Source organism: Miniopterus natalensis, chromosome 8, assembly GCF_054644295.1.
Source record: "Miniopterus natalensis isolate mMinNat1 chromosome 8, mMinNat1.hap1, whole genome shotgun sequence".
Lineage (NCBI taxonomy): Eukaryota > Metazoa > Chordata > Mammalia > Chiroptera > Miniopteridae > Miniopterus > Miniopterus natalensis.
The window spans coordinates 1,556,449-1,574,584 of record NC_142088.1 but is presented as its reverse complement, the minus strand read 5'-3'; the positions used below and the strand labels follow the sequence as shown (position 1 = coordinate 1,574,584).

The 18,136-nt window shown below is 60.5% G+C and overlaps 1 protein-coding gene across 1 annotated transcript; it reads left to right on the top strand.

Annotated features, from left to right (window-relative positions):
• Nucleotides 1–10,045: 10,045 nt before the first annotated feature.
• Nucleotides 10,046–16,609, top strand: ERFE (erythroferrone). The gene is made up of 7 exons (XM_087819960.1): nucleotides 10,046–10,216; nucleotides 12,799–12,901; nucleotides 13,987–14,174; nucleotides 14,252–14,360; nucleotides 14,471–14,561; nucleotides 15,242–15,320; nucleotides 16,388–16,609. Exons 1-7 carry the CDS (start codon nucleotides 10,046–10,048, stop codon nucleotides 16,484–16,486), a joined length of 840 nt encoding a protein of 279 aa, XP_087676086.1. The 3' UTR covers nucleotides 16,487–16,609.
• Nucleotides 16,610–18,136: the final 1,527 nt, after the last annotated feature.

Here is an 18,136-nt window from a genome sequence, read left to right as displayed (position 1 = left end):
TGGGGCCCTTAAATCTTTCCGTATGGAAATTCTGTGGCACGTTTTCCAGACAGTTATTGAAGGTGCTCAGCCAAGCGCTGTTTCAAAACAAAGACTCAGAGGTGGAAGTTGACTCACTTTGATCACAAATAAGCGGTTGAAGAGCTGTGTCCTGGAATTTAGGGTGCTTTCTGCTCCTGCTCACCCTTGGCAGTGCCCAGTCAGGCCAGCTGTACCCTTCAGGGTCCCGGAGGAAACACGTGACCCCTCAAATTGAGAGACGGAAGCGGGTTTAATGAAGGGCGTTTCCCAGGTGTGGGCAAGGGCAGGAGAGGCTCCCAGGGCCCGCGGAGTGGGCACCGCGTCTGCCTCAGGGACAAGGGGGGAGCAGATGCAGACTCCAGAGAGAGCTGGGCCTTCTCTAAAGGAACGTAGCCACTCCCAACCCAGCTGGGCGACCTGGGGGACTGGGGACCCAACCTCACTCCCGTTTCTGCCCCCCAGTCTCCCAGTCGTGCCTCCCCCACCAAACCCAACCAGAATCAGAGAGAAGACAGGCTGCTGACACTGTGTGGAGAGGCCAGCCGAGAGGGCAGACAGCAGGCGGGAAGGGTGGACAGGGCAGCCCATGGAAGCTCTGTAGCTACCACTGAACACTCACGAGATTCTCGTGTGAAAGGACACGTCGAATTCATGCAAGGAGTGTCCCTGGAGCAAGCCAAGCCCTCCTCTTCCCTTATCAAAGTCCCCAGGGATACAAGGACTCTTTAGAAGGTTTGGGGCTACTGTGGGCTTCCAGAAAGGGGGGGTGGACAGCCCCGGGACATGTGCAAAAGCCCACCAAACTCAGGCCCCGGGGGTAGGGTGGGAAACCACCTCCCTAGCCCCAGAGTGCTCATGTCTGCCAGGTGGGTGTGTGCTGTCTTTCCCAGACAATGTTGGGTAAACTGAGGCACCCCCCACCCAGCAGACCCAGCCTTCAGCGAGCACAGTGTCCTCCGTAGCCAGGCCCAGCACAGCCAGCTTGGGCTCGGCTCCCTTAAGATCCCAGGTGAGCCAGGGCCTGGGGATGTTTCCTGCCACCTCCATCGGACTTGGGTTTTCTAGGATATCCCAGACAAGACCCTTTTATTATTGGGTTTCTTCCCTGGACTAGGCAGGGACAGTGATTGCTGGAATCAGGCAGCTGACACTCCCACGAAAATGTTTGTAATTCAATGAACCAGTCACATGACAGCTCCATTTCGACCATCACCACTTGGCAGGTTGACCAGCTGGCCCAGTAGAAACTACAGCAGGTTCTTGAATAATGTTTCATTCAGTGTCTTTTCATTATGATGTTGATGAGATGCCATAAGAATTGACTCTTGTTTGTATCAGTTAGCATATGACAATAATCTGTGAGTGACCCGCCCAGGGGTGGTCGCAGCCACATCAGTGGGGAGGGTGCTCACTCCCCCGGGGCTGTCCCTGGGCCCAGCGTGGAGCTGGACACTCAGCCGGAAGCCTGGCTGCTGTTGGTCCTACCAAGCCCACAGCGCCGGGCACAGGGGGCAGCCAGGCGGGCATGGCGCTGGCGAGGGAAGCGTGGTGTGGGTTGTGATGAGCCCTTCGTGGAGGAAGTGCTGCCCTGTGTGGAATGCGCACCCAGGAGCCCACGTGAGTCCCTCGAAGCTGATCGACTGTCCCAGGGTTTCTCAGGGCCGGGGGCTGGGGTGATTTCGGTCACAGCCAACTTTGGCTCAGCGCCCCTGGGTTCCCAGGTGGGCCACGATCGCATGCAAGAATTTGATTCTTACCCACATGGCCAACATAGCCGCTGGTATCTACCCTTGTGCATTCAATGGAGAGGCGAACTAAAGTGTAATTTTTAAAATTAATCTATTGGGAACGTGATAATGTTACCAGTGAGATCACGAGACCTCGGTTCTTGTCTTGAAAGAAGAGCTCAGTCAAGAGACAAAGTGCAGCAAAGCAAGAGTTTGTCGGCTGCGGCAGAGCAGCCTCGGGCGGGACGGTTATTAAAGCTGGGACCCTGGAGCCAGGGCGGGCTCAGCACAGAGGCCCCAGGAGAGCCCGGCCGGGCTGTGGTGGCTCCCTGGGAAGCCAGAGGAAAGGGGACTTGGGGACAGGTTCAGGGGGTTGGCCCCGGACGAGCCGCCAACGCCCATTGCTCCCCTGGTTGCAAGTCTTGTGGGGTCCCTTAGAGGGAAGAAGAGGGGACGGCGCAGGTGTGCTCCCCAGAGGGAGGGGTGCCCTGGACCCTTTGTGTGGGGCGTAGTTATCTCTCTCCTGCAGGTGGGAATCTTAGGGGAGGTCTCAGGGGAGGGTTTCAGCAGAATATCCATCAGCTCTCCAGGTGCTTTTCGGGGTCGTGGGCCCCACTGATTGGTCAGCGCCCAGGCAGGGGGTCATTAGTCAGTGCAGCTGGTCCTGAGGCAGCCACGGGGCCACTTGTTTGGTTTTTCTGGGCCTGGAGCCAAAATACAACTGAGGCCTAGATGTTATCTTTAGGGAGGAACACTCCAGGGTCTAAACCACAGGACCAGCAATATGCTGGGGAGGGAAGGTCACCCTGGGGCGAGGTTCTTGTTTTCCCAGCTCTGCCCCTTGCTAGGCGCCCGGGGCCTCCTGCCCTGGTGACCTTCTGTACCTGGCCCGAGGTCCCTACTCTGCTCGCGTCTATCTAACTGCCTATCACAATAACAATTCACAGAAAATAGCCCAAGGGACACCCTGGACAGAAGTGAGTAAATTGAGATTGCCGGGGGACAGGTCAGGAGGGGCTGACTCCTGGCCCCTGACCCTGATCCTGACATGCTGCCTGCAGGGCCGAGTTCGAATGGAGCTGAATCAAACTGAGCCTGTGGGCTCCTCAGAGACACCAACTTTAAGCTGTGGGGACCGGACCTGGAGGAGGTTCCACTGGGGCCAGTCCAGAGCTCTGAGCCTCGGTGTCCTCATCTGAGCAAGGGGGTCAGTCACACGATTGGAGAACTGAATGATGTCACCTGCTGGAAAGGCTCTGCAAACAGCAGAAGTCTCCTGCCTGAACCCCGGAGCCCACACAGCAAGTTGACTTCAGGCTCCCACTGTTTTCGGGGGCAAAGGGAGCCTTCATTCCCATGACTTCATCCGCAAAGGTCCTTCCCCTGGAGGCAGAGAGGGAACAGCTTGACCCGTCAGGCCACTGGCGCCAGGGCTGAGCAGTGACCTGAGGGCCGGAGAATGAGGGTCAGGTTTCTGCTGGGCTGGAGCGAGCGGGAGAGGCCACCTAGTGCTCTGCTGTGCCCCTTTCTTTGACCCCCTCACTCAGCACCTCCACCCTGGGTCTGCTCCCCCTTACTCCCCCACCCCACCCCGTGTTGCCCCAACTGTGGCCGGCGGGCTGCTGCGGGGGAGGGGTGTCTGGTGCCGTTTGAACCGTTTCTGGGAGTCCCCGGCCTGTGTGATTCTTTGCAATGCCCGACCTCCTCTGACCAAAGTGGGTTTTGACCCATGACCCCGGGGACACGTGGGGAGACCACCTGAAGGCCCCCGCCCTCCGCCCTCCGCCCTCCCCTGTCCTGGCCAGGCCGTGTCGTCACCTCGAATAGGGTTACAGGCACTGCCCCAGTAGCAGAACCAATTTGATTTGGGTCCTCGATGGGGCCCGTGACGTCACCAGGACTGTTCACTGTCTGGGAAAATCACTGTTTTCACACGGCAGCCGCTCCTGCCTGGGCGCCGGCTTCGGGCCGCGGCAGCCCCTCGCCATGAGGAGGAAAGGATGCCGCGCTAGCATCTTAAGGACCACGGGGGCCTCGAATTGGGCCTCTCTGTCCCCACACCTTCCGGTGTTGCCACGGTGGCAGAGCCTGAGCCTCACCTTCCCAGGGTGCAGGTTGGCCCATGTGGCACCTGACCCTGAGAGCAGCCTGTGTGGTGCCCTGTGGGCAGGATCCCAGAAGCGGGTCCCGAAGCATCCTGGCCTGGACGCTGGGGGTGAGCATTGCCACCTCCTTCCCCCTGGCCTAGGCCTTGCCTGCTCGCACCTCACTTAGGAGTGGTCCCCAGACAAGTGTTCAGGGCCACCAGCCGTTATCACGCCCACTTTACAAACAAGCAAACTGAGCCTCGGGGGGGCCTGCATGCGCCTCCTCAAAGCCCCCCATGTGCAGCTGGCCATGCAAGGACCCGGTGTGCTGAGCAGACCCGCTGCTGGTCTGTGCTGGGCTCCAACCACGCTCGGCCATGGCCCCTGCGGCCCGGAGCCTGTCTGAGGACACCACCGCCTTCGTTCTCGGAGGGATTTCCCGCGACACCCTCGGTGGACTTGGGAGCAAATGTCCTTATTTGTGACAGAGCTGCTGTATGTTTGCAGACGGAGCTCATACACTGCGTTAGGTACAAATTACATAAGCCACGTTTCTCACGGGCATTTCAAGTGTTTTCATTCCATGGGTCTTTTTAAAAAATATTTATTATGATGATGATGGTGATTATTTCAGAGAAAGGAAGGGAGGAGAGAAAGTAAAAACATCAAGAGAAAGGTGGACTGGCTGCCTCCTGCACGACCCCGCCGGGGATCGAGCCCGAGACCTCTGTCCCCATCATTCCCGGCGCAGGTGCCCTGACTGGGAATCAAACCGGCCACCTTCTAATGCTCAACCACTGAGCCACGCCAGCCGGGCTCCACGGACAGTTTTCTTCATTGCCAAACGGATAAAGAGAACTGTTCTGTGGTCCTAATTTGCTTTGCTTTTTGTTTTTGTTTTTTTTTTAATCTTTTTCCCATTGCTTTTCAGAGAGAGTGGAAGTGTGGGGGGAACATCGATGTGAGAGACACACATCAATTGTTTGCCTCCTGCACGTGCCTGGACTGGGGCCAGAGATGGAGCCTGCAACCGAGGTGCGTGCCCTTGACCGGAAACAAACCCGGGACCCTTCAGTCCGTGGGCCGATGCTCTAACCACTGAGCCACACCGACCAGGGCCTAATTCACTTTGAGAAACATCCTCAGAGAGTAACTCGATGGGACACACTGGCTCCTGGGGACACACATTTTCAGGTTGGGCAGGGTAATTTTTCCTTTAACCCCCCCCCCAAAAAAAAACACCTTCTAGCATCATCCCTACATCCTACAGGTAAGAGGTGGAATCACAAGAAACAGTCAGCACCCAAGACCAGGCTTTTTCTACAGTGAGCGCTTCCTGTTTGCCATCTGGGGCAGGGCGCAGGGGCCCCATGGCGGAGACTGCGGGTGACGCAGGAACTCGGGACCCAGGATCCCTCGTGGCCCCTGCCCCGGGCCGCGGAGCAGGCCACCCCCTGTCAGTTGCAGGTGCTCCCTTCTGTGGAACAGGACAGGTGAGGCCCTTCTCTTCTCAGAAGAGGCCAACGTGGTCCCCTGGTGTGGGTGGCAGGCCCTTGGAAGGTGGGTTCCTCAGCTGTGCCGTCCCCGCGCTTGAACAAAACGCGCTGCGTGCCCACCAGGCGCCGGAGCCTGTCGGGGGAGGCCCAGGGAGCCCGGAGCACTGGCCTCATGCCATTACCTTGGGGAGGGGGACAGGCAGGCAGCGGGCGTTGTGGAGAAAAAGGGGCCACATACTAAACCTGACAAGCTCAGGGGAGGCCGGCCTGACAAACTCAGGGACTGAAAGTAACCACCCACGTAGGGTGGTCTGAACATAAAAATCCCTGACTGGGCCTGGTCGGTGCGCCCAGTGGTCAGAGCGCCAGCCTGCACGCCGGCTGTGGGTTCGGTTTCCAGTCAAGGGCACACACCTGGGCTGTGGGTTCGCTCCCGCCCGCAGTCAGGACGCAGCCAGTCAAGGCGTCTCTCTCACATGTTCCCCCCCCCCCCCTTCCACGTTCTCGGAAAAGCAATAGAGAAAATGTCCCCAGGTAAGGATTAACAAAATAAATCAATCCTAACTCAGAGCAGGTCCTGGCAGGAGTCACATTCTAGGCTGCAGCTTCCTTGACAAAGGTCAGCCTTTGCCTGGACGGAGCCTGTCGTCTCTTTGCATCTAAGATCACGTATCTCTGAAATGTCAGCGGGATCTCCAGGCCCCTCAGGGCGCAGCCACGAGCACAGAGCACGGGACACAGAATTCCTCCCTTTATCTTGCTCCCCGAGTGCCATCTCCAGGGCGTGGATGTTGGCTGGCAGGCTCCTGCGCCCACCCCACGTAAAGAGGTGTGTCTCCCTTTTACCCTTTCTCCAGTCCCAGAGGTCGCCCCCCCTTGCTTTCTCCCGACCCCTTAATTTACCGCCGATGGATCTCATGTCACCCTCATTAGGTCTTTTCCTTTCATCCTAATGTATAAAATAAGCTTTAAAACTGACAGTTGTTGGGTTTTTTTGGGAATTTTCTCAATCTGTTGAGATCTTTCCTCCTGGCAATTGTCATCGGTTTGGCTCAAAGAAACTCATAAAAATTCTCTACAGGTTTGGATGTTTCTTAGTCACCAGAATTCCAAAGAAACCCGCCCAGGACCACCCTGCGGACCCAACGTGGTGCTAGGTACCAGCAGGGCCCACTGTGCCCCACCCGCTCTATCCGCACCCGGGAACCTGCGTGAGGTTTCCTTGGAATTCTGCACCTCCTTGTTTTGAGGTAGGAGGCCCCGAGCTGTTCTTGAAAAAAACAAAATCCTCAAGGTGAACTAAAGGTTAAGGGTTGAGATAACTCAGGGACAGGAGGAAGAAGGGAGGTGGCTGGCTGGTTTTTTAAATTCTGGCTTTTCAATGGAATTGCTTACGGAGAGTCAGAGCAAAACCTTTGGGGTGGATAAATGAGAATGTGAATTTGTTCAGCTCCGAAGATACGCGGCATTTACTCCCTCCAGCTTAAATTTTGGGTATTCTTAGGTGACTAAGAATCCATGGAGGTGACAGAGGGTCCCCCTCAAGACGAGCAGGGCCCCACAGGGAATTCCAACATAACCGTGATTAAATAGTTGACTCATCCTGGGACGAGCACGTGAAGATTGGTGACCTAGCGCTGAGTCCTCACAGTCAGACAGCCAGGGAGAGAAACCGAGACACATAAGACGGCTGAACCGACTGGGGAGGCGACAGACCCTTGGAGCTCAGCCCATCAGCAACACACTTCCACCCGCTACGCAAATCCCCGGACGTCTGCTCAGACTCTGCAGGTCTAAAAGAAAACGAAAGCCTGGCCGGCGTGGTCAGCGGTTGAGCATCGACCTAGGATCCAGGAGATCACGGTTGGATTCCCGGTCAGGGCACGTGCCCGGGTTGCGGGCTTGATCCCCAGAACGGGGCGTGCAGGAGGCAGCCGATCAATGACTCTCTCATCACTGATGTTTCTCTCCCTCTCTCCCTCTCCCTCTTTCTGAAATCAATAAAGACATATTTTTAAAAAATAAAAGTAAATAAAGAAAACTAAAATTTTCGTGGGAAATCGTACCTCCAAGGCCGACAAGCCCCCAGCCCCCGTGAGTACTCCTGCCGATGTACAGTCCGTAGGGAGCCTTTGCTTGCAAGTATGTGCAGAAATGGGAACATTTAACTAGAAATGATGTCAGCTTAAGGGGGCCGAAACGGAGCTCTCTGGGCATTTAAATGTTTTGCACACACAAGAGGAGAGAAAAAATACCTGCTCTAAAACCCAGTGCCTGGCAGGCAAACGGAAGCCCCTGAAACGGAAAACAGAGACCGTCTTCTCCTGGGAGTTACTAGGAAATGTCAGGCCCGGCTCTGAGCTAAGGGTGGGCTCAGGCTGCTCACTGCGGACCCCCCCCACAACCGCTCCGCCCTTTGCTTCATTGTCTCACCGGCTCTCCCTCCTCCACCCCGCTCCCTACTCACCCAGGGGACACTCGGGGTAGAAAACCAGACCAGGACAGACTAGGGAAAAACACATAAATCCTGGCGGCTGGCTGTAGAGGGAAGCCAGTCTCTGGACATGGAGAACCGGCCACGACGCACTCTCCTTGTGCTGGGACAGACCTGAGGAGTTAGGAGTCGACCTGAAGATTTATTTCCCCCACCCTCCCGGGGCCCTGATGGGTCCGCAAAGGCGTTTGAACTGTTAGAACATACGATGCGAACGCAACGTAATGGAGTGGGTGATGGTGGGTGAAAACAAAGACGTGACCCCGGCCACTCTGACCGACTCCCGTTCACACACCTCCTGGCTTCTGAGAGCAAAGCAACAGAATCGCTAAAGGAGACCTGCCGGGAAACGCCTGTGGAGGGACCTGCTTCTACTGTGAAAAGTCAGGTCACCCTAAGAAGGGCCTTTTCCAGTACAGACACGGGCAAGACCAAGGCAGCCCCTCCCGTTAAGGTAACTATGGGCAATACTTTGCCTGTACCTGGTGCCCACCGGTATCCTTTGGGCCTGACTGGCCGGCTGGAGTCAAGCCCGTTCTACAGGATTACCTTAAATCAGCTTATATTCCATGTATGAGCCCCCGGAAAGCTATCCTTCCAGTAAAGACACCCAGAGAGTGGAAGGGAGAGGCTGGGTGGGGGGCGGGGAGGGAGAACATCGATTGGTCGCCTCGTGGTCAACTGAGCCTGCAACCGAGGTCGTGCCCTTGGCCCCGAATGGAACCCGGACCCTTCAGTCCGCAGCCCGACGCTCTAACCACTGAGCCCGCCTATTGTCTTTTTGCGTCTCGGGTCGCATACTGTTGGAATGTCAGCGACACTCTTTTCCAGACCCCTCGGGACACACCCACCCACCGGAGGGCAGGGCCGCAGAGCCCCTCGTGGTTACCTTGTCCCGGACACCGCCTCCGTGTGCTGCGTCCATTGCCAGCCGTCCTGTTCCCACCTGAGTAAAAGAAGCGCGTGTCTCTGTTTGACTCTTTAATTGATCCCAGAGGTTTCCCCGCTTTGCTTTCTCCCCCCTCCCTAATCGACCACCGGTGGATCGCGTGTGACCCCCTTACGTCTCCCTCTTTGATTCTAACGTATAAAATAAGCTGTAGAACGGTCATTCTCTGGAGCACTTTCTCAATTTGTTGAGATTTTATCTTCCTGGCAATTTTCATCAATTTGGCTCAAATAAACTCATAAAAATTCTCTACCGGTCCGGACATGTCTTACTTCGTATGGAAGCGCCAAGTTGGGAGGGGAGCTGGCTCTGCTCAGGGCAGGACCTGGAGCTTATGCTGCAGGGTCTGGTCCACCTGCCCCAGCGGCATGTCCTGCTCGGACCCAGTGGGGAGAGGGCAGCCTGGTCCCTCCTGCCCCACACCCTGCTAAGCGGCCACAGGGCTTCGGCCTCCAAGCCCGGGTCTTGTCCACACCCATCGTGCAGGGCAGCTGCCTCTGGCCCTGGGCCCGCTCTGGGCGCCACCCTTCCAGGTCCCTGCGGTGCTCCCGAGTTGGGGAGAAGCCAGCACCCCCGCCCTGGCTGGTGGCTCCGCTGGCTAGAGCACAGTCCCGAGAGGCGAGGCCCTGGCCTCCGGCTCCCGTCGGGGCACCGACGAGAAGGCACGCAGTGAACGCCCAGGCGCGGGGGCAGCCCGCCCCGGCCTCCGCCTCTCTCGCTCCCAAATCAGTAGAACGGGAGAAAGAGAGGACCCCGCACCCCTGACCCAGGAGGCACCTGCTGGGGGCGAAGGCCGCTCCGGAAGGAGAGTCCCCGGGAAAGGGGCCTGAGGGTGCTCCCGCCACAGGGGCTCAGCCTGTGTCAGGGACGCCTGGGTCTCCCGGGGCGCTGGGGGGACAGCGCCCCAGCCCCGCCGGCGGTGGGCACCCCGGTTTCTTGCAGGGAAAAGGAAGTCGGCAGGGCTGCGGGTGCAGGGCGGGGAGAAGGGGCTCCCCAAAGCCGACGTGCCGGGCAGGGCACAGGGAGCTGGACGAGAGGGGGCGCGCGAGCCCCTGCGCCCCTCCCTCCGGGCGCGGCCCCCCCCGCCCGCCCCTCGGGCGCTCCGGCCCCGCACCCGCGCCCTCCGCACTTCCGCTGCGGCGCGCGCCCCGGCCGGGAGGGGGCGCGGGCGGGCGGTGACGCCGCGCGGCGGGGGATTCGAGCGCGCTCTCGGCGCGCAGCGGGAGCCGGGTTTGGAGACGCGCGGAGCCGAGTCCCGGGGCGCCGTCCGCATGGCCCCCGCCCGAGCCCGCCTGCTGCTGGTCTGCGCCGGCCTCCTGGCCGCCACCGCCGCCGGCCTCGCGCCCGGGGACCCCGGGGCGCCCGCGGGGAGCCGCGCCCGCAGGGAGCTGCCCACCGGGACCCCGGGTCGCAGAGCGAGGCGCAGCACCCCCGGGCCGCCGGTAAGACGCCGCCGAGACCGCGGGCCTCAGTTTCCCCGGCAGCGCCGCCCGCGCGGGGCCCGGGCACCGGGGAGGGGGCGCAGCTCCGGGCGGGGGGCCCTGGCTCCTCCAGCGGGGGCGCGGGCGCTGGGCTGCGGCGGCGGGGGGACGGGGTCTGCACAGCCCGCTTGGCCTGGGGTGGTTTTCTTTGGCATTAAGACTAGGTTCTGCCGGGCCGGGGGACAGGCGCTGGGAGAGGGGGGCCGTAGCGACCCCCGGGCCCGGGGAGAACGTGCGCACGTCGCCCGCCTCCCGCCGTCGCTGGGCGGGATCCGCTCGGGAAACGCCACCGGCTCCCGCGGGCCCGGGAAGGAAGGGGGGCTCGGGGCCCCGGGGCCTGACTTCTGGGGGCGCTGGAGTCGCCCCTGGCTCCGCGGCTCCCTGCCCAGCGCGGCGGGGGCGCGGGTCGGGGCGGGAGGAGGGGCGCGGAGAGCCCCGTCGGGGGAGGTGGTCGGGGTCCGGCAGCGCCCAGGGGCCGCGCCAGGGGCAGAGCGCGAGCGCCTCCGCCCCCGGCGTCGCTGGGAACCGGGCAGGGACACGGCCACCTGGGGGCAGCGGCCCTCCGCGCCCGGGCGGGGCCTCCTGACACCCAGTCTCTGCCACCTCAGCCGCTGCCCCGCGTGGAAGGCAGACCCCTCCCAACCAGCCACATCCCCTGAGGGGCAGGGCCACCCAACCTCAGGGACGCATTGCGGGGCTGCGGATGGGGGAGCTGGGGTGCTTCCAGGCAGGCTCCCAGCTCCTTCCCCAGAGCCCTGAGGCTGGAGACCGCAGTCCACCGTCCACACCGCAGGCCCCTCTCCTTGGTCTCCAGACCAGCATGGCTCCACCTGTTTCTGCGCCCCCCACACCAAGCTGGGGGTGCGAGTCCACGCCCAGGCCACCGGGCTGGCGGTGAGGGCCAGCTCAGCACGTCCACGCAGCCCTCGTGGACTCCTGCCACGTCTCCACCGAGGGCAGCGTGAGGCTGGGAAGTGGGATCACAGATCCTTGTGTTTCTGGTGAACAGTCAGCAGGTCGGCGTCCCGCAGGGCCCACCACCCAGCGAGACTTGGGGAAGCTCCAGCGAGGATAGAGGCCCCCAGGCACCCTGAGGCTCCTCCCAGAGAAGCCCCCACACCCCCACCACAGCACAGCGGCTCCTGAAGGGAGCCCAGGTCCCTGCACAGCGGCTGGGAGACCACCAGGTCCGTCTGTGATGAAAGGACCTGAGCAGCTCTAAAATCCTGGGTCCTTCCGTCAGCCACTGGAGTCCGTGCCCATGACCTCATCTAAGCCCTCTTGGGCCAGTTTCCTTCCCAGCTGGCAGCCTTGCCTGGAGCCCAGACCATCCAAGGCCCGCTGCCCAAAGGGCCAAAGGCCTGTCCCTGGAAGGTACCTCCTGGGAACTTTTCTCCGTGTCATGACTGGTCAGAATGCAGCATGCGGGGAATGGCTAGTTCTGGACCGGTCACTGTCCTTGCTCAGGTCAAGTGTCCTGGAAGTCCTGAGGAAGATGGGCAGTGTCACATCCCGTGCACAGCCTTAAATCCTGACATCCTGACCACGCAGACCCCTAACCGCCCTGGACCGAAGGCCGAAATGGGGCTCCTTGGAACTTTAGAGGATGGGGGTGGGATGGGAGGCCTACTAATAGCTGGGGACCTGGGTGATCCGTCGTCTCGTCCTGGGCACCTGTGGGTGTCAGTGGCCCGAGCCTCCTGGTAACTCCTATGGAAGAGCTGGAAGAGGCCTGGTGGCCCCGGGGCCATGTCACCTGCTAGGAGCTCTGCAGCTGTCTTCCTCTGCCCACACCTGGGTCCTCTTCTCCCACAAAGTCCAGGTCGGGGTGTGGCCCATCCCCCAGGGTCCTTCCCAGGGGCTGTTTCACAGGCACCACCGACCTGCACAGTGACCTCCTAACTTGGTGGACAGCCGCTGTGGGGGGCAGGGGGTGGGAACCAGCCTGATAGCAGCTGCCTTCTAGGAACCCACCTCCCAGGGAGTATCCAGCATGTCCCCCTGGGACACCTGGATGGCCTTCCTCAGGCACAATGACAAGGAAGACACTGCCAAGAAGAACAGAGGCAAAGGCAGAAGGCCGAGGGTGAGCAGGGGGCCCGCGTGTGCGTGTGTGAGCGTGCGCGAGGAGCCTCCACCTCGGGGCCCCCCCGAGCCCCCAGCCCACCACCATCACCCCTCCCAGACCCTCACCCTTGGCCTGAGGTCAGAGAGCACAGAAGCTGTCAAGCCTGAGGCTCAGGCCACCCTGGGGCCTGTTCCTAACATTGACCCTGCACCCCTGGAATGCCAGCTGCCCCTTTCTCTTCTCTCTACACCCTGGTACAGGAGGCCTGGGCGGGCCTGGGAGGGCAGCTTTTAGGGCACAGAGGCTCACTCACTGCCTTCTCAGCAGAGTCTGAGGCTGACCTCTACCTCGGAGGTCAGAGGTCAAAGTGGGAGCCCCTTTTGCCTGCCTCTTAGTGGCAGGAGCTTGCAGAGCAGGTGCCCATGGTTCCCAGCCTGCCCGTCCAGCTGTCCTCACCGCCTAACTGCCCTTCCAGCCAGGCCTGCCAGGGCTCGCAGAGCGCAGCGACGCCCTGAGCTTCCCCAGCCCCATCATCTCATCAGCAGAACTGATGAAGAAGTTCCGGCTGATGATAAAAGGTAGGGGGTGCGCACGTGGGCACATACCCGGGGCGAGTGGGGCTGGGGCAGGTCTCCCAGAGGAGCCAAGCCGGGCTCGGTCCCGACATGTCTGCAGCTCCCAGGGAGGCCCCTGCGCTGTGCCAAGCTCAGGGTCAGGAGCTGGGGGTGAGAGGTAAGGAGGGCGCTCTGCTGAGGAAGGTGCACTTGACCACTCTGTGCTCAGTAGGTGCTTAGGGACCAGCACCCATGCCCCACCTGGAAGTCGGGTGAGTCCAGTGAAGGCCAGGAGACCGAAACCCATACCCCTCAAGTGGGGCCTGCCAGGGAGGGGGGTCAGGGCTCTGTAAGTTTTCAGAGTGCTCCTCTGATTCCCCCAGTGATATCAGGGAGATCTAAGGCTCACCCCAGTCAACACAGGCCCCCCTGACTGCAGACCCCATCTGCTTCCTCTACATCACCTCTGCCTCTTCCCCTGACAGGTCTCAGCTGCTGGCACAGAGCCCCTGGGAGGGCAGGGAGGTTAGGGTACAGGGACAGCACAGGGTAGAGCCTGGCCTGGCATCCCCAGGTCACCATCTGACCTCTGACCCAGGCCAGGGAACTGGAGGGCACAGAGGGAGATGGCAGAGCTGAGCCGAGCTGTGGTGCTGAGGGTGTCCCTGCACTGTGCCCACTGCTAATGGGTAGCTCACGTTACTTACTAGATTAATTTGATCATGAAGAGCCTAGTGACAGAGCCTTTCCCCCTTCAATTCAATGCAGTATAGCTGCAGGAATTATTACTTTACACCCAGCTTCCTTCCAAAACTGACCAGGGCTGGCTGATGATTGCATTTCCTGATAAAATAAAACCATAAACAGAAAAAACAACAGCGTGCAGGGGGAGGAGTGGGTGGGCGAGGGACGTGAGGCAGAGAACAGGGCCACTGGGTGTGAGTCTGCCCTGACTTCCCGGGAGCCACAGCGGGAAGGGAAACAGGAGCAGCCGCAGGGTTAAGAGGCGAAGTTTCTGCCGTCCCCGCAGGCTGAGAGGGGTCTGAGGGCTGGGAAGGGGCACCGAAAGTTGGGCAGGATGGGCTTGGCCACTGCTCGCTCTGTGCCAGATTTGGCGCCGCGAGGGCACACCCAAGAGGACCTGGAGGCTGCAGCGGCGAACAAGGACACGGTGGCCCTGCTGGCCGAGGCCCTGGCCTTGGGCCCGAGGAGCGTCGAGGCCGCCTTCCACTGCCGCCTGCACCCCAACGTGCCGGTTGAGCGGCGCACGCTGCACGAGCTCGGTGGCTACTACCTGGTGAGTCTGGGGCCTGAAGGGCGCCGCCCGGGAGGGGGCTGTGGCGGGCCCCAGGTGACCGAGCCTGCGCTCTGCAGCCCAACTCCGAGGGCACCTTCCACCGAGGCCTGGGCCTGAACCTGACCAGCGGCCAGTACACAGCGCCCATTGCTGGCTTCTACGAGCTCGCCGCCACGCTGCACGTGGGTGAGGCCCGACGCCAGGGGTGGGGGGAGTGCTGGGGAGGGGGGAGGGGGAATACTGGTGAGGCCCTCGCTGTGCCCACCGTGCACAGTGACTCCCCTACCTCCTCTAAGCCCTCCCTGAGCAGCGGAGGCGGGAGCTGCTGCGCCCTGGGGACCGCCTGCGCCTGCTCATCTGCATCCAGTCCCAGTGCCGGCACAAAGTGTGAGTGGGGGGGGGGGCGGCAGCTCCGGGCGCCAGACCTGGGCTCTTCCTCCAGCCCCACTGCCACTGTGGCCTGGTGACCGGGACGGGACGCTCCCTTCCCAGCAGCAGGAACGGTTAACGAGCACATCCCCGTGGGTCCTGGGCACATACCCCCCCAGAGGCAGACCTGGACCAGCTCCTCAGAGAGCTGACCACTCTGTGCGTCCCCTCCTCACGCTCCTGTGGGTGACCATGCGCCCCTTCCCGTTGCACCTGGTCACAGAGGGCAGGGGCCACTCCCTCTGTCCCGCACCCAGAACACACCCCGAGCTAGGCAGGTGCTGGCAGTAGCTGCAGGAGGTGTGAATGAAGTTCACAACCTCTGATTCTGGTTTGGAAAGTGCTCCTCCTTGGCCTGACCCCCCCCAGGCTGTGGCTGCCAGTGCCCTGGGGCTCCCAGAGCAGCCCTGGCTGGGGCCCAGGCTTGCCTTTCCCGCACAGGCTGTGCAACTTTGGTCCTGTGGAGACTGGCCTCCTTTAGGGGACCTTGTTCAGATTCTGCCCCCACCAGAAGACCCGACCTAGACAGCTGTCCCCTTGGCACTTTGCCGGGCTGCGTGTCAGCCGTGAGCGCCTTGTGACACTGGTGGGGTCTGGGGTGGGAGCTCGGACTGACCCTCTTTCTGCTTTGGCCACAGCTCCCTGGAGGCTGTCGCGGGCCTGCAGAGCTGCAGTGAGCCCTTCACCATCTCTGTGAACGGTGTTCTCTATCTGCAGGTGCAGGGGCAGCGTGGGCATGGGGGCACCACCTTGGCGTGGCTATGGGGTGACCTGGAGGGAGGGGTGCTGGTGGGTGCTCATGAGCTCTGGGAGAGGCTTGGGGCTGCGCCAGCCCTCAGACTAGTGCAGGCAGAGCCGGGCCATGTCCAGGTCCTCTTCCCCCAAATCCCACTCTGCCCCAGGGCCACCGGTCCTCAGCTGCAGCTCCTGAGACCCCCCCATGCCACACTGAGGGCTGATGCGCCTGGAACAGGGGTCAGCCCCAGGGCCCAGCTGACTTCCCTCACGACACCTGAGCCCACTGCCGCTGGGGGAAGCAGGGCATGTAGTTATCTCCTTCACAAAACCCTAAGTGAGCCTCTTTCTGACACTGAGATTTGGGCAAGTCAAGGAATTGAAGCAGAGGTGAGACGCACTGAAAAACTCAGTGTGGACGTGTGAACAGCTCACATTTCAGTAGCCCTGTGCCAGGCCCATTCTAAGTGCTTTGCATAAATGACCCGTTTCCTTGTCACAGCGTTGAGGTGGGTACTACTATTCCCGTTTACAAACTGGAACAAGGCACAGGAGGGTTAAGTAACTTGCCCGAGCTCACACAGCAGTCAGGATGGGAGGCCCAGCTGCTGGAAGGCATTCAGTGGTCTGGTCTGGGAGAAGTCAAATGGCTCAGGCACACCTGGGATCCTAAAATGCAGGGAGGGTGGGTCCCAGAGTCTGCAGTTCTAGGAATTCCCAGGGATGGGATCCTGCTGTTGTGTGGACCACTTTTGGAGCAGCCAGACCCAAGGACTGGTCAGTCCTACGATGGCCCTGCCCAATGGGTCAGGGGCCAGCCTCACACCCCAGGTTAGAGGCTTCCAGGCTCTGTGTGCAACAGAGAAGCCTGCTGGACTCTGGATACCTTGCTGGCCCGGAGCAGGGGCTCGCTCTCACACACGCAAACTGCAGGAACCCATAGGCGCAGGGGCCAGTGGAGCTGGGGAGAAAGCACCAGAATGGGTCAGAGTGCTGGGTTTGAGGGTGGGTGGCTGGCAGTGCCCAGGCTGACGCCACCCCTCCCACAGATGGGGCAGTACACCTCCGTTTTCCTCGAAAACGCCAGTGGCTCCCTTGTCACTGTGCGCAGCGGCTCCCAGTTCAGCGCCATCCTCCTCGGTATCTGAGCAGTCCTGCCGGGTGAACCGAGTCGGGTCCCCACAACTGCTGGCAGTGCTGGAGTGGCAGAGGCCACGAGGAAGCCCACTCACCTCCCCACGGTGGCTCCCCAAGTTCAGCCCAGAGATGGCCACTCCAGGCAGACCGGGAAAGTGACAGAACCAAGGACTTCAGGACCCAGCTTTCCCCAGTTCAGCGCACCCAGGAGCACTTGCTCTGTCCCCGGCCCCCCTCTTGGACTATTAGCTTGTCTAAAGCCTTAGCTTCCCTGTGGCCCTGTCCTGCACTCACATCTTCCTTGGCACTGAGAGTGCTGCACGGTCTGCCTGCGGGGGGTGTGGTGTATGCGTGTGTGTGTGCGCCGTGTGGAGGGCCGGGCAGCCTGCACAGGGCTGCGGGCCTCCTCAGGAAGGAAGGTGAGCTTTGGCAGCAGCCTTTCCACTGTTCCCACCTCCTCCTGGGGCTCCCCAGTCCCCGCCTGCCCCTCCCCCAATGGTGCCTTTGGCCTGCACTGACCACAGGACCCAAGACTTTCATTGTAGCCCCTTGGCACCACAGCCTCGGACACCACACAGATACTGGACAGGGCTTATGGGGGGACAGTGAGTCTGGACCCAGCTTCCAGGCGCTCCTTTCACTTATAACGTGTGCAGTGAAGTGGTGCACATAGCTTGCAGACAGAGGTTTATCCAAGGAGCTGCACTCCCCTCGGTACACCTGTCCACAGCCGAAGTCCTTTCCCATCCCTTCTGAGGCTGGCTCACTGTTAGGATGCACCAGCCAGAAGGAAGAGCTAGAACATCTTTGCAGGCCCCGCCCACCCACCCAACTGGGCGAAACAGGGTCCCCAGGAGCCAACAGATCGTGGTGTCCCCCTCATAGCCTAGTGAGGTTCGCGGACTCTGGGGCACCTCAAAGCATCCACCCCACTTGGGTGGAAATAGGCCCTAAGCTCAGACAGGTGGAGAGGAGACCATGCTGAGGAAGAGCTGGTCCTGAGGGGCTGGGTACCAAGCCCCAGTGCTGCTGCTGCAGTGACGGGACCTGTGCAGTGGTCAGCCCACAGCACATTCCAACCAAGGAGCAGGGTTGTCCTAGAGCAGGTGGTCCCTCCAAAGTTACCCCAACCCCATCCATACACACACTGGGCTCACGAGACCTAGTACCACAGAATGTCCTAGGGACAATGGCTGCTGTCACCTTAACCTCGTAGCTGGTCAACCTGAGGTATGACTCTCTGGATCCCAAAGCTTCCACTCCACACAGAATCAAACATCTCACTCCCAGCCAGTGCCCCCCCCTCCCAGCACAACACACATCCACGGAGCACTGTGTCCCTTGGCAGGCTTGGCACGGGCACGATTCTCAGTAGGACCTGCACCCGCCCTACCAGGAAGTGCCAGTTGGCCTGGTGTCCCCATGCTGTCTGATAAGGGCAGGTGTAGCCACAGATACTTTAGAAAAGTTATCTTTTACTCTTGAAAAACCCACAGATCTCTCATTTTCTGCACATAAGCATTATACAGCCATTTATTAAAGTATTTATTATATAGTGTTGTCAGATGAAATATATTTATATAGCTGACTTTATGATTATACAAAGTTATAAAAATATAGACCTTAAAACATATAGACTCTTGCCTGGCCGGCGTGGCTCA